This window comes from Dicentrarchus labrax, unplaced genomic scaffold, assembly GCF_905237075.1.
Source record: "Dicentrarchus labrax unplaced genomic scaffold, dlabrax2021, whole genome shotgun sequence".
Classification (NCBI taxonomy): Eukaryota; Metazoa; Chordata; class Actinopteri; family Moronidae; genus Dicentrarchus; species Dicentrarchus labrax.
This window is the reverse complement of record NW_026136711.1, coordinates 33,064,174-33,080,975: the sequence shown is the minus strand read 5'-3', so window position 1 is coordinate 33,080,975 and position 16,802 is coordinate 33,064,174. Positions and strand designations below refer to the sequence as shown.

Sequence of the window (16,802 nt, the reverse complement as noted above, 5' to 3'; positions counted from 1 at the left end):
TTTGTGTACATGAGTTGCTCTCAGACCAAGAGGTCACAAAGCTGTTGCTTTCATTTGTGTTGCACGTTCTTTAAAAGCCTCTCTACAGACAAAGTAAAAATATATTCATTTTCTTATAGGCAAAGGTTTATAATTGAAAGTAATAGCAAAACAAACACTACTCTTATTAAAGTGGCTCTCAATGTCAGCTTTTTATGATAATAACACAACAGAGGGAATCTGGCATTAGTAAAGTTCAAGGCAGGTTTTCCTCATCCAGGGTTCTGAAATTTTAAAAAATAAATTTTGCATGACACTGAAGCATTGTTTTTGGGGAAATCCATTATCTCTCATAAATGACTAAATTATATTTGGATTTTTATCAGTGCACTTCAGTGACAGCTGTAAATTACAGCTCTTGTAAGATGCACTTGTCTTCTGAACCATTCCATTGATAATGTCCTACAATGTGTACAGCAACTGTCAAAGGGAGAACTGAAAAGGTTGCTGTGTCTCCACAGTTTGGTCTAGTTTTGGAAAATATGAGATTTCTGGAACACTATAGATACAGATCTACACTGAATGCTCACTATGCTGATAAATGACCTTGTGCTGTCAGAAATCATGCTGGTTGGGCTGAACCTGCTCCTCCTCCCCAGATTAAATGGTCCTGTTTTAGAGTGACTAAAACCAATGGCGGCCCTAAACAACCTGTATAGCCCAAAATGTCCTAGTTAATCACCGGGAAGTTCCCCTTTAATGGCTGACAAAGTGTAAATACAATTGCGGTAATGTCCATTTATCTAAAACATCCTGTGATTAATAACATATCCAGGCTGCTAACAAAAACAAACAGTGCTTCCTTTATTCACTTCCTGTAATGGATTTTTCATTAGTCTACTTCTTGTGATACATTTACCAGTGCTTAATGACCACCTGAAAACAAATACTTCAAAACAACATGGTCATGTGATATTTCCTGAATTAACAAATTGACACAGATTGCCTGGATGCTCCATTAATCAGTAGATCTACACACACTGGGTTGTGGAATACTAAAGGATAGACCAGTTTTGTCTTTCTAATTCAGATAAAAGAAGGTGGTATTTTCCAGCTGACTCTGAAGGAGCCTTTAAAATGTGACAAGCCTTGTGGGCCTGTTGTGACATATCCAGCCTGAAAATGCAGACTTTAAATCCAGCTGTAGGCTATAGTCCAGGTGATGTCCTGGCTGGGCTCCCCTTATACAGATGAAGCACATTGGAGTTACACTGTAACATTGTACATTGTTTCAGTCTATTGAAGGCAACAGTGCTTTCTGTATGCAGTGATCAACAGAATCATACTTGCATTAAAATGAGACACACTAATTATCATTTCCAGTATGCTGAGGTTCATAGAACATTTCTGACTTCTAGAAGTAGTTGTAGGGAATACATGCAGGACAAGACAGTAAAAATATGCTTTATGGTGGTACTTTTGCAAGCTCTGGTGAATTTACCAGTTGATGTCAGATTGTAATGGCTTGCTGTCGTTTCTGCCATCTGGTGTCTCAGTGGACTTAAAACTGAAGGTAGAAAAGGTAGAACTCAAAATAGCCAACACAAAATGGCCAACAGATGGGAGTTGTGACATGTGAACAGTGAACAGGAGAAAAAAATCATAAGAATACAACCACACTCGAGGGACACCTCATCAGCGGTCACATGATTACATTTACCATTATATATAGCCACTGTAGAAGCCCCACATGTTACCGAAGTACTGAATGTCAACCTCTCCCCACTGAATAATATTACCTGTCCTTTCTTTGCTCTAATTGCTCTGGAGAAAAAAAAATCTGCCTTTTTTTTTTTCTTGATTTCTAACTTAAAGCCGTTCCAACAGTCACTTATTGGGTCTCCCCATTAGTTACTTGGAATGTGAGACATCTTGCAAATGAAGCATCTTTTACTGTCCATAACAACTGGATGTGGGACTGGGTAAACCTATGGTAATGTAAATCAGTCAGTTCTGTCAGTGTGGTTTTACAGAATAACTGATATCAGTGCTTTGTACTTGATGACAAATTATAATATAAAATAGTTGATCTGGTGCCAGTACAGTTTTAATATAAAAAATGAATTTGATTTTACAGTATGATGTACTGTATGAGATACAGATAGAGATTGACTGTCTGAAATTATTTACGCTGGATGCCCTTCTCTATTCAACCCTCTTCATTTATCTGGGTTTTGTATCAGAAATTAGTGGCTGGTGAACATTGCAGGGTTCAGTGTCTTGCCCAAGGACACCTAACCATGTGGGTAAGAGGTAGTGGGAATCAAACTGCCAACCCTGTGACCAGCAGACAACCACCAACGAGGTCTACCACCTGAGCCATCTCCGCCCCACAGATCGATGTTAAAATAAAGAGTTTAAAGGAGTCCATCATGCATGTAGCTTGTTAGCTCACTCTGACTCACCATAGAACCAAATTACACACAGTAATTCTTTATTTTTTACTCATAGGCTCAAAAATATATTTCATCTTAAATAAAGACAAATCAACAACCATGAAACAGACATTTAAAAGCAGTGCTTTAACTATAAATTAGAAGTTTAACCATTGCCTTAAACGTCCACAGTATAATTTGCTCAAAGCAACGGTATATGGCTGCTGAACAAGTTAGACTGTTAAAAATATATGGTTAAATGCAAAAATCTAGTTTGAACTTTTGAATATGGCAATGCATTAAACACAATGCTCATCCTCATGTGGCCATTTTGTCTCTTTTGTGTTTTGTCACTGTATATTATAAAATATAATCTCTTCTGCTTGCAGTTCTCACCATAAATAATCTCCCTGACAGTAATTTTTGTGATGTATGTTTGTTTGTAAATGTGTGATTGTGTTTGGGTGCTGCACATGGGTTTACACATTTCTATGTGTGTCTATATGTGTAAATATACCTGTGTGCGTGCATGTTCCTGTCCGTGCTTACGTATGTCCCTTTTACGTGTATTTTTGTTTGCGTGCGTGTGTTCACACCATCGTAGGAAGTTGGCAAAGAAGCAGAAGGAGACTGCCAGCAGCTCCACCCAGCAGAGGGAGATGGGTCCGGTTACCACAGCTGATAAGAGCACCACTAAAGTCAGCACCCTGCACAAAGACGACCCCTTCTCCACCTCCAACCAGGACCTCAATGGATTCAGTAAGTCAAAATCCTCTGTGCTTTTTGTGCATCCTAAATCTACCAACTGGCACCATCATGGAGGTCCTTCAGAGAATATACTGTCCGAATCGAATCCCTAAATATAAAACTATGGTAGAATACAGCAAAGCGAATTTGCCTTATCTAATAAATTTCGCTGTAAGTTTTACATTTTGTCAGATTCATTTATTCAAATAGTGGACATCTCATTTTACAATAAAACTCTCCATATGTTCCTCTTTCACCAATATCAGCAGCATGTTGTACTGCTTCACCAGCCCCCATCTTACTTAGTGCAGTTGTAATCATTTTCAGCTCATTTCCTCTGAACTGGTTCTGCTTTGTGCTGCCTCATACACATGCAAGTACATCTATGCATATTGCGGTGGGTGTTTCACGTGTGTGTGTCTCTTCAGCTGCAATCTTATAACAATCAGCCTGCCCATATTTGCGTGGCCATGTGGGTGTATATTCCTGTCTCTTTGTAAAATGATGCATGTGTGTGTGTGTGTCTGTCTGTGTGTGTGTGTGTGTGTGTGTGTGTGTGTGTGTGTGTGTGTGTGTGTGTGTGTGTGTGTGTGTGTGTCCAGGGTAATTAGACAGGGCCCCTCAGAAGGGCATTTTTCTCTTGAAAATGTCAGGCTGGCCTTTTGGGAGTGCTTGGCCATTGAAAGCCAGGGTTGCTGGAGAGGGACTAAGTAGCAAGCTGATGCCGGCCGTAATTGCCCGAACTCTTCCTCTAACTGTACATGCAGCAATTCTGACATAAAATAATGTTTCTGCATTGAAAACACTTAGACTAGACTGCTTGTATCTGGACCTTGGATGTATAAGAAAGCTGTGATATTCATTGTTTTTATTTCATTGACTTTCAGATAAACTTAGAGGGAACAACATATAGGGAAGGAGCTTACTTTCTTCTAGACCTTGGGTTTCATAAACTTGTAGTATTCAAGACATTCAACGTTTTTTTTCTTCCAACTAGAACTCAGTTCACTTTGGCTGAGTCTATACAGTAAGTAAAAGCTTTGGCATTTAGAGAATTTAGAAAAAAAAAGGTTAGTGTCTTCCGGAAACTGGAAATATGATAACGTAATGGTTACTTTAAAACTTCCAGGCAGAGTTGACTAAACCTTGCTTGGGGCCAAAAATAGAGTTTTGGCATTCAAATAGAATTTTCGTCTTCTTATGTGAAATTAAGTTTGGACTTTCGAAAGGTGCCAGACTTCTCTCCTTTTTAATCAGCTTTGGGTAAATGTAGAAAAATATGTCTTGGTTGGTATGCCATTTAATCCAGAGAGACACTGCACTATTGTATCAGTCTATGCAGACTGTATGGACGGACTATGACAAAAAAATATAATTCTGCCAATTTTGCTGTCACTTTATACACTTTTAATTAGATTGTTGTTTAAAATTCAATTAGTTGTCAGGTTTGTCAAACTTGGTGCCATGAACTAGTCTCTTTCTGTCAAAGTTGTCTTATCACATTCATATTTGAAAAAGAAAAAGAAACAGAGCGCACACGTTCACACACAGTCACCGATCCAGACTCAGTCCTAATGAGACAGAGAAAAACGCTGACACAAGGTAGGGGACCCAATAATATTTCCGCGGATGGACCCTCGCGGAGCAAATAACCTTTTTGTGTTATTGCATTCTCACCCAGTCGCCAGATATCTTCACAGGACATTGCTGTCAAAGCAGATTTCTTTTGGTATGCAGGTACACTCCTCACTGTATTAAAGTTGAGCTTCTTTTTGAGGCGCATTAGCATACAGTGCCGGTACGCATGAGACGAGAGGGATTTTATCAGAAGAGGAGAAAATATGTTGTGTTTGGAGGTATTAGGAGAGGAGAGCAGAGGGGAGAGATGAGAGGAGAGAGGGAAGAAAGAGAGGACAACGGAGAGAGGAGGAGAAGATAAAATTTAAATTATTCGCTGTAGGGAAATTGGGCTATTGTACCAGAAAACAGTAGAGCAAACAGAATATGAATGAGAATTAGGAAAGAGGGCTGCTACATGGATCATTTTCACATCAGAAAATTGTCATCACATGAATATTTAAGACATCAGTAAATGACACACAGAACACTGGGTGAGGTCTGTGTCAGCCTTCATACTTCATAATTTATTTTAAAGTTTTATTTGATCGGACACCTTCTAGGTTGTTTTATGGTAAGAAACAGGAAAAGAGTGCTGTCTGCACAGAAAACTACGTTCGAGCTTTTGGGGTTACTGGTAAGCATATCCATTCCATTTTATAATGGTGACAGGAAGGAGCAGAATTTACCCATTTACATTTGTCTTTTCAAGCATCTCGTATCCAGATGACAACAGCGTAGCAAGATAAAGCCAACAGCTAACAGAAACACGTGGACGAGTCACATGGACGGACCATTATTTTTCTGCCCACCATCACAAGCACTCCATCATGCTGCTCTCACACAAGTGACATATCTCTGAAGCCACTTTCTTCCTATCACTTTAATGTGACAGGGAGAAAGATGGCTAATTTTAGTGTCACCTCAGCTACCATTATCACAGGAAGAAGATGCTGTAAGTGGCTATTTCCACAGTCCACTTAGTGACAAAGTTACACTTGGGAGTAACATGGGCTCAGAGAGGCTTTTCAGCATTAGCAAAAATACACTTTTCAACAGTTAGCCATCATGGTAAATGTTTTGAAATCCCTCTTTATTTCTTATTGGTTGTGTTTTTTTCATATCAGATAGTAGTCTGCTTGGCCAAAAGGCATTAATTAGCAGACTGGGACTTCTCTACCAAAATGGCATCACACTGCGGTTCAACGACTCCAAATGAGACCGAAAAAACACTGGATACCTAAAGTACAGCTAAAGCTAATCTATGAAGTGCAGAGAAAAATGCCACCGGGGAAGCTGAAGTATTATATCATATCACTGAGTACAAAGGCAAGTGGAGGAGAGATTACTTTCCTGTTTCCACTAATGAAAACCACCTTGGACCACCAGGAGTCTGAAATACACAAAACAGATGAACACATGCAAAACTACTGTACAGTATATGCTGACATGCATGGGTACTATTTGCCTGGCGAAAGCCTATAGATAAATGACAATTACACACACACACAAACACACACACACACACACACACACACACACACACACACCAACTAGCTGCCGGTCCTATAGATAAATGTAGGCTAGCTGTGATATCTAGTGTGGATTATTGAACAGGATGAGCTAGCATATAATATGTCAAAGTCAGTCTCCCAGCAATCCCCCAAGGTTTTATCTTATTGTGTGTGTGTGTGTGTGTGTGTGTGTGTGTGTGTGTGTGTGTGCTGGTGTCTATCCTAGATATTATTTATTAATAGCCCCTAGCAGTCTGTGTGTGTATGTGGGAGATAGAGCGTGTCTGCATGGACGTAGTAGTATCAGTATCAGTCACTATTTAAGAAAGCAGAACCTGGTAGAGAATCACATTCATAAGCAATGGTACATCAGCTCAGCTCTTTTCTGTTTTCTATTTTGTTCTGTTGACTTGCTTCCCACTGTAGCCTTTTTGAACTGGCAATAGCAATTTGATCAACCACTGGGAGTTAGTTGACCAAAAAAAACAACAAAAAAAAAACAGACAGCAAGTAAAAGGTGGACACAAACATATGTCATTTCAACAAATTACCATAGGAAGTGTTCTTGAGTCGTGACTGCAGATGTCAGTTTTAAAGCTGTTTGAGTAAATGCTTTTTTGATTAGGTAACTGCTCGCTACCTTCCAGACTAGCTGACTTACAGAGTGACAGAGATAGCCTACATACTGAAAAACTGGAAAATAAAACTGTGCAGTGAAACATAACAATGTTTCCATATGGCTCTATTTGTCCACTTACACAGTTGGGTCACTTAAAGTTATTTTCAGTGATCTACTATACCAGGATGGGGCCTTTATATCCAGATGGGAGAGACTTGACAAAATGAATGCCGAGGAGCACTGAACCTGTTGTAGAGACTCACAGATAAACACCTTATGTAGACAACAAGGAGCCACCATACCACACAAAGGTCATTTTAAGCTGGTCAGGGATGGGGGGCTCTATTTGGTACTTAACTGCTCAATATGTGCTAGGCTGCCTGAGTTAGTGGGACAAATGCATGTTGTTATACCCTGGAATAATTGAGATCCACTTGATTCATAATGTTGTTATTGGTAGTTCGATTGCTTGTGTCATAGCTGGGGTGTGATGATGAGTATTACATGCCCACTGGACTTATACTCCACCCTGTTCTCCACTTTATATCAAGCCCTGTCCCTTGCCATTGGTTCATTCCATTTAGTTTGAGCCATCATTCTTCATACGAGCCACACAGTCATGTAATTGTATATATTGACGGACATTGAGAGTATGTCATATTTGAGTGCGCGCTCATTGAGACGGAACCACTTTTATGCTTTAAAATTCAATACCAGTAGCATTGATGGTGCCATTAGTGGTATTGGATTGTCTTGTGCTGTTGAATATGGCGTATTGATCATCCTTTGTATATGTTTTCACTGTTAATTGTGTCCTGCGATGATTGATCGTTGAGTTCACTGACCCACCCCTCTTCTCCTCTTCCCTCTCCTCTGGTTTCTCCCTTTTGTCCTTCACCTGATTTGTGCTTTACTTTCTGTCCCCCCTGTCCTCTTTATTTTATTGTCTTTTTCGCATCCTGCTTCCTCCTCTTGTTTCCCCTCACACATCCTCTGTTCTCATCTTTCTTCATCTTCCTCCTGTTTTTTTCCCTCCATTCACCTCCTACACTCCCCCCCTTACCTTCCTACCCTGTCCCGCACTTCCTTTTCACCCAACCTCCCTCCTTTTTTCTCCATATTATAACACCCTCTCCCCTTTTTCCTCTTGTTTCCTCATCCTTTTACTCACCTTCCTTTCACCTCTCCTCCCTTCTGTCTCCTCCCCAGCCTCCCCCTCTCCCTGCTCCTTCTCTGTGCAGGGAAGCAAGACACTGCAGAGCAAATCCCTGCTGAATTCCTACTACTCGGGTACACACTTGTATACACACACACTCACACACACACATAACATCTGAAGATGCTTTAGGCGAAACAATTCGATGGCTGTAGTGGAGTTGCCTGCAGCTGTAAGTGCAAGTGGACAACCTATGCCTATAAATGACACTGTGTAGAAACAGCTCCTTGATTCTGTTACGAGTACTCAGACTACAGTGCAATGTTTGCGTTATTTTGCACGTTATCACTTGTAGAACATGTTAATGGTCCTCAGCTCTCAGCTAACTCACTAAAACCTGCCCTCTTTCTTCATCTAGTTTGTAATTCATGCTTGTGTTTCTCAACCTTACAGACAGTGGCTTTATGGTCAATATTACAAAAGTTTTTACTTCCTTACATAAGCATATTAAAGACCCAATATGGCATACCTGTTGTTGCTTTTACTGACTGAGAATGTGTGCTTCCTTCTGTGTGTCATGCTGCGTGTGCAGTGTCCAAAGAGCCAGTTCCAGCCACAACTTCTATAGGTGAGTAAAAACTGTTTGTCTCACTTCAATTTCCTCCCAATCTATAATTTTGTCCATATCTCTCTCAGTTACCAATTAATGCTACAATAAATAATACAAGTTGACAAAAAGGCAGTTTCACACACATCAGGGGACATGCAACGTCAAAGATGCACATGGAAGGCTTCATTCATATACTTCATGTGCAATCACAAATAGGAATGCACACACACACACACACACACACACACACACACACACACACATATTCACACACTCACGCAGGGTTTACACATGGGCAAAATGAAATGTCAAAACCATTTTCCACTACCTTCTTTCTGTCTTTTTCTCTTCATTTTTCCTCCCTCTATCCCCTTCTGTTGGCCAGATTGACCAGTTCCTTGCCAAGGAGATTGGCTCTGGCCTCTGCCAAAGTGTAACATGTATGTGTGTGTGTGGCCAGTCTATGCACTAGTAGATCATTTCACACTCTCTCTCCTTCACACACACACACACACACACACACACACACACACACACACACACAGAGGCATAAGTGGCATCGTGACATTTGTGTGCAGGTCTCTCTTTACGGGAGTGTTTCTGTTTTATGTGATAATACTTATCAGCCAGCTGCCACCTCGTCATCTTCCTGCCACACCTCCTCTCATCCATCCTCCTCCTTTTCACTCCTGCCTTCTTCCCTCCTGCACTCTGCCCATTCTTTTCCCTGTCCCTGTCATCATGTCTGCTGTCACGCCACCCCATCTCCCTCCTTTACCTCTACATGTCTTGCAAACTACTTCTTTCTCAATTGATTTCATTAGACCATTGTTCATTGTTATATTTATAAATGTTTTTATCCATTAAAGCGTTTTATTTTAATTCCATGTCTCTGTTTTTTTCATCTCCAGTATTCTTTTCATTTTTACATACATAGCTGTCTTTTTGCCATTGGTTTTCTCTTTTCCTTCTTCTTCTTTGTCCCTCTCCTCTCTTTCCAAAAGTGCATCTTTTCACACTGTTGTTTATCAGCTCAATAACTGTTATACCTGCTGAGCACATGTGTTAACTTCCCAGGAAACAGAGAGCCAGACATTTATAAAGAGAAATTACTGTCATAGACACCCAATATGCGTCTCGTCTGCTCGACGAAAACCGACTGACTACAGAAAAGTGGTCAAAAGAGAAAGAGGCATGGAGAGAAAGATATCCACATTCTCTAACAATGTGCACATTTAAGCGAGTTTACTGTAACTGGCTGCACAGGTTTCTGTACCACTTGCTGACGCACATCAAGGAATGATGAAGCAGAATGCAAAAGAACGCTTGAGCGATTTGTGCAATGGCACAAATTTGCTGTCATACATCTTCACAGAATGACGTTAGCGTTTTGTCAAACCATCTGTTCTCTGTACAATTAGATAGAAAGACATGAGATGTAAAACAAAACTTTCATCATTACTGTGAAGAAATATCTGGTGTTCACAATAAATACATAAAGTATAGGCCTAGAAAACACACTACATATATTAGAACAAATGTGGCATGATGAAACTGATACAGCAGTAAAACCATGATGAAAAGGAGAATTAAAAAATTTTATTTCATCCATCGTTCTATACATGATCCTTCTATCATCTGTTAATCCATCTGTTGACCACTACTCTATCTCTCTGTCCATCTATCCATCCCTGCCTCTGTACTCTCAACACTCTCTCACATCATCCTTTCATCTCCTCATCCACCCATATATCCCTCTTTTGTTCTTCTCGTTTCATTACATTCTGCCTTTTCTTTGCATCTATCCATCCATCATCTCTCCCTCCATCTACTGCCTGACCATCCCTCCACCTTTCTCTTCAACTCTTCATTCATTTAACCACCCCTCCACTCTTGATTTTTTCCTCCTTTCATCCATCCGTTCATCCGTTACTCACATTTATCCATACCTCGCAGGATCATGTGTCCATTCGTCCCATCTATCTGTCCACCCACTCGTCCGTTAATCCCTACATTGCCCATTTGGTCATTTCCTCATATCTGTTAGTCCTTCCATGCACCTTTCTATCCCTCCATCACTGTCTACATTCGTCTCTTCTTTTCTAGTGTAATTTATTCAATTAACCCTCCTTCCATTCATTCATCTATTAATCTTTCCAGTTGTAGGTACATTACTCCCTCTATAAATCCTGTATTTTCCTTCCACCAGTACCACGCTCTCCCATTTCATACCTCCCTGCAGCCCTACGTTCATCTGCTCATCCCTCCTTTCCTCCATCCATCCATCCAAATACATCATATAGAGGTGTTGGGTGCTGTTTACGCATCATGCTGAGCATCGCAATTATTTTATTGATTGAAGCAGTAAATTAGTGAACGGAGGACCTTCAAATTGACCACCATGCATGTTTCCATCATCATTATCTTCATCATGATCACCACCCAAGGCCAAAGAACGAGAGACAGGGGTTTGGAATACTAATGGATAGAAAAATACAGGGACAGGGATGAAAAAAAAGTATATGTAAAGGGATGGAAGAGAGTGTAAACTGAGGGAGGGGTGGAGGAAGGGAGATAAATAAACAAGAGGAAAATGAAAATGAGAATATTTGCCAGTTCCTTAACAGGAAATTTCTTTTTACAATATGTGTTTGTTTGTTTGTTTGCTAGTTTAATCAGAGCTGAAATGTACTGCTGATATTTTTAAGATGTTTTTTATCCTACCAAAGCACTTATATAATCCAATATTCAATATTAAATGGAATGAACACAAACTGAAACTCATCAGAGATATTCTGATTCTAGTTGTCAGACAGTTCTCCTCTGACTAACTTTCTTAGTTGTATGTGACTGCATTTCATTCAAACAAATAAAAATAGTGCACAGAAAATATTCCCACCAGAATTGACTAGAAAATACTGCCAAAAATCATTTTCATGTGATCTGATAAGCTTCATATGTTTCTACACGTTACCACTGTAACGCTCAGCACTCCCATTGAGTCCATTATGTTGCTCATTTTATCCGAAGTGGCCTCCAAGGGTTGGCTGAATTTAATCACTTAATGAATGGATAGGAAACATTTCATTTTTAAAGTAAGAATCCAACATTTAGACGTGTTCCAATACCTTTCAGGCTTTTGAAAAGGGATTGTGGTACCAGGAGTCTGAATGGTTCCGGTGAGGATCGTTTTTAATAGCTTGAAGAGAAGAGAGAGGAAGAGCAGAGACTGAGGTGCTGAGAGAGAAGAAAGTTATTAAGACGACAGTGAAAGAGACATACAGATTGAGGGATCAAAGACGGGGAGAAGGAGCTTGGGTAAATCCAGTATGCAATACGGAGTGGGGTTTAGCACGAAGTGTGTGTGTGTGTGTGTGTGTGTGTGTGTGTGTGTGTGTGTTTTCTTTTTGAACTAGCTGTATAGCCTTCTCCATAGCTCAGGTGTTTTCTCAGCTATGGAAATGGGATTTCACATGCACACACACGCACACACATATTCTCTCTCTCTCTCTCTCTCTCTCTCTCTCACACACACACACACACACACACACACACACAAAATCTTACATATATAAGCAAACACAGAGAAACCAACACTTACACACCTGGTATAGCATATACCAGTATACAAATATATGCATAAAGAGACAAGGACACATCAGAAAGTTACAAAGCACCGAAGTACACACTTGCACACATCCATAGGCACATACACCCAGCATAGTGTTAACATTAATGCGACGTAAATCCACTGGATCAGTAGAAAGCCACCGCAGCATAGCGTGCATTTCATGTGCAAACACGTTTTCCTCTAAAAATCAATTTCCCAGACACTGATGTATGTTAAAAGGTTGCGCAACACTGTTCTCTGTCAGTTCACAAACCAAGCGTCAGCCTTTTGTGCCCGGCCAAGGACAGCCATTCGCTGTTGTTAGCATAGAAGTCATGTTTTTCCAAGGATCAGAGGCTTTTTGTGGTTAATTAGGTACACACAGTTGCACAAATACAATGATACCAACACGGACCCATGCAAAAGCGTCCCAGGAAACTAGGACGCCGAGAACAAAACTCAAGAACTAGATCTGAAACTAAAATTCCCCCTTGCACATTCCTGTTTGCCTTTTCAAGGGCATCTAAAACCCATGTAGGGAAATTAGATCAACAATGGATTAAAAAGCAATGACTTTGGTTGAGACAAACATTTTGCAGGTGAAAAGACTTGAATACAAAGACACAGATTCATCTTGTTCTTTGTCATTTACTGCTGAAACATACTGATGTTTGCACGGATGTTGCAAAGGAGATGTGAGGAGGTGAAGTAGAAAGGGATTATGTATTTACTTTGTGCGCCTAACTTTTTTTTTTAGGTGCACCAGCACAAAATGTAGGTGCACCCAAATTGTTCATTGCGTCACCTTTTTATTGCTCTCCAGAACTTTCATATAATGTGAATGATTTTTAAACAAGAATAAGGTGTAGAGAAATGCTTGTCTTTATTTGAAGCACAATTATATATAAAAGAAAAATAGTCTATTTTTAAAAGTGTCCTCAGATAACTTCTGTTATGAATTGGCGTTATTTAAATAAAATTGAATTGAATTGAATTGAATTGAATTGAATTGAATTGAATATGGTGTTCACTTGCCCTGGTTGATGAGTGCAAAAATGTATCTTATTCCCCCAATCATGTGTAAAAGTGCTTCATCAATCTGTAAACAGAAGTTATATTAAGAAGACTAAAATAGTAATAATATAAGAATATAAGATTCAGGGAAGATAGAAACAGTCAGCAATAAAGGATTTCTTTATTTTCTGTGATGATTAGAATCAAATTGTTCTTCACAAGGATACATGGAACAGGGAGAGTTTGTGAAAGTATGATATGGAGAAAGAGTGGCACATTTATTAGGAGAACGGTTTAGACATTTTGAAAAAAACTATTTTTTGTTAAGAATTGGTGCTATATAAATAAAATTGAATTAAATTGAATTGAAAGAAGGTTCAGCAAGCCTATTTAACAAAAAGAGGAGCATCCTTGATTTTTTTCAATACAAATTTTACTGAAAAAAACACTAGCGATAACTGCGCTGCTGCACAGTGGAAGTGGAAGATGGTCCAGAGTCACCGCCTGAGAGAGAGCTCATAATTTCTACCCACAGCCCTGCTTGTATTGGAAGTAGTTTTTCCACAGCATTACTGAAGGGCAATTATTTCCCCCAGTCTGTTTCAGCATAGCATTAGGCTGCATGTAAGGTGATTATGGCTAATGGTAGTCATTTTGTTTGGCCATAATGTGGCAATGCTGGATAATTGAAGGTGAGAATAGGGTTGAGAGATAGTCATTTTTAACCTTTATGTGCTCAGGCAAGTTTGAACCGTTGTGCTCTTTTCCAGCCATATCTTGACTGCCTGCTTACACAGTTTATATTCACATCAAGGCAGTCATACTTCCATCATTTGTATGCCTCTTGGTCTGTCAGTCTTTGACAATCTGTGTAATCCTTTTGGATGGTAAATGGTAAATGGACCTGTACTTGTATAGCGCCTTTCTAGTCTTTCGACCACTCAAAGCGCTTTTACACTACGTGCCACATTCACCCTTTCACACACATTCACACAGTGATGGCAAAGTCCATCGACAGAAACTAACATTCATACGCATTCACACAGCGATGCATGGCATCGGGAGCAATTTGGGGTACAGTATCTTGCTCAAGGATACTTTGACATGTGGCACCAGGAGCGGGGGATCGAACCCACAACTTTCTATTAAGGAACGACCCGCTCTTCCTCTGAGCCACAGCCGCCCTGGCTGTTCACTTTCATCATATATAGCTACATATTAAATAGTAATCAAAGGTAGAGAGTCTGTGTTCATACAGTCCAAGAGGACTATTAAAATTGTAGAGGATGAAAACACAATAATGATGAAAACACAATTAATTCCATTGTTGTCCTCTTTGGAAAGACCACAAGATTAGGGTTGCACGATTTGATATGCAGATTGGTATCAGCACAGATATTGACCTTATTAATCAAATCTGGTTGTTTCAGTGGCTTAGTTCATTTATTGAGTCAGTCACAGCAGGCCATCAAGTTTTGGGAAATGGGAATGTTGCTATTGGTTCAGATTAGCTGACATATCAGAATTGGCATCAGGACAATAATAATACCTGGACTCTGTTGACCTGAATGGAACAGAACATTGCTAAGATCTGTGTTTACCTTACTATTTCATGTTAAAATGACGTCTGTGTCTATTCCACAATGTGTCACATTTTGTGAATGCAAAAATGACCATTGTGTGACTCTACAGCTGAGGACACAAAATGAATATGATTCATATGTCTCAATATATATATATATATATATATCATAGTATATATATATATATATATATATTGCAATAAAGAGTGAGCAAGTGATTTCAGCCCAGAAATGTAAAATGCATCTTCCTGTCTACTAGGAATTACCGCCATATAAACCACTAAAAGACACCAGTGTAATGTTTTACACCAAGTGTAAAAGCTGGGTGATTAAAATAAATAAAGCTTGAATCGCTTTTGTGTTTTATTTGGCCATTCACAGTAGCAAAACAGACATTCCTTTGTATGAAAATATTGCATATTATTACTTTAATCCTTCTCGTCTTTTTTAATTATCTTCATGCATGCAGGGCCTATACTAACATACTGAGCAGCAGGAGGCAAACAGTGCTTCCCTGCCCAATGAGGATATGAAGTTAATCCTCCTTTCTTAGCAGAGAGAAATAGGGGAGGTTTCTATCTGTCTGTAAGTCTCTCTGTCCACCAGTCTCTTTCTCTCTCTGGTCCTTACTCACAAGATAAGACTCAATTTCTGTTAAATGAGAAACTCTCCTGTGAAGCAGATTTGTCTGTCTGCTGTGCAGCTGCTTGGTGACTTCACAGACTACTGTGTAGGTAACTTACACGCAAACACCCACCCACACACACTCGCCTATCTCTGTTAGACTCTGGTGCCTGTAAGTTCCAAAGGAAGTGGGTTCGTACGCACATACACACACTTGTAACCATTACACATGCACGCAGACAGGCCTGCACACACACACACACACACACACACACACACACACACACTGGGCTGGACTTTGTGAGTCAGTGTTTTTGTTCCTCATGTCAGGAGATGGGAGGTGAAATGAGGTAAACCGCAGGGATACTGTCTAGACCAGTTGATCTCTGTGACCTGCGGTCCAGATATATATTCTGCTGCCTCTCTGTCTCTTCCTCCACTTAACACTTCTGCTGCTCCCTTTCTCTGGCTTGCTTTTGCCTCCACTTTGTGTTTTGTTTTTGTCTTTTATTCCATCTGTCCTCTCTTTTGGCTTTCTCAATTTAAATTCAGTTTCCAAAACATGTATGATGAATCTGCAGAATAGTTCAGTACACTTAAGTACATGATGTATCTTATCGATCTATTGGGAAGCTTTTTGCTTCATTTATTTCTGCATTGTTCCTTCCTTATTCTTATTATTTCTCACTCATCCTTTGGTATATGCTTTTTCTTTTACCCTCTATCAAGTTCCCCTCTTCCCTGACTTTAAGCTCCACCCTCCCCTTTTGTTCTTGATAATATTTGCCCCATCGGAGGGCGCTGGGGAGTGCTGGAATGAAGCACGGTTAAAAAACGCTATAGGGACACAAGCCCTAAGGCTACTGTTTCACCATCAAAGAATACGTTTATTAATCAGAGCAGTCAGTTAAGAACGGTGCACAGAGCGCTAAGTTGTTTTTGAATTTCTGATTGATTCTGTCAAAAGCAGCAGGTGAAGGGGCCATTTGCGGCTTGCAGCTCTCTCACATGCGTGTTTGTTGTGTGAGCACCACGGGAACTCTTTTTTTTTATTTTGGCACCCATGTTAACAGGTTAGAACAGCCACACAGCCCACCTGAGAAGCTCATCTTGCATGCAGCTGCTGCAATGCTTCACTGGAGAGTGGAGGTATCGTAGAAAGATAGGGCTGCAGCAGCAGAAACACTCTATGTGTGGACACCAGGCATGCAAGCCACAGCAGTTCAGGGAGGTAGTTGCCAGAAACGACTCACGTAGGCAGTGTGTCAGTGCCATCTCTCTCTCTCTCTCTCTC

General features: G+C 40.1%; 1 protein-coding gene across 6 annotated transcripts in view; it reads left to right on the top strand.

Annotated features, from left to right (window-relative positions):
* Positions 1-16,802, top strand: part of ptprt (protein tyrosine phosphatase receptor type T) — a 318,570-nt gene that overhangs the window by 238,667 nt on the left and 63,101 nt on the right. For all 6 annotated transcript variants that reach the window (XM_051415102.1, XM_051415097.1, XM_051415096.1 and 3 more), the window contains 3 exons: positions 3,019-3,173; positions 8,121-8,201; positions 8,660-8,695. In XM_051415102.1, coding sequence (XP_051271062.1) covers positions 3,019-3,173; positions 8,121-8,201; positions 8,660-8,695 — 272 coding nt within the window. The remainder of the gene's footprint in view (positions 1-3,018; positions 3,174-8,120; positions 8,202-8,659; positions 8,696-16,802) is intronic.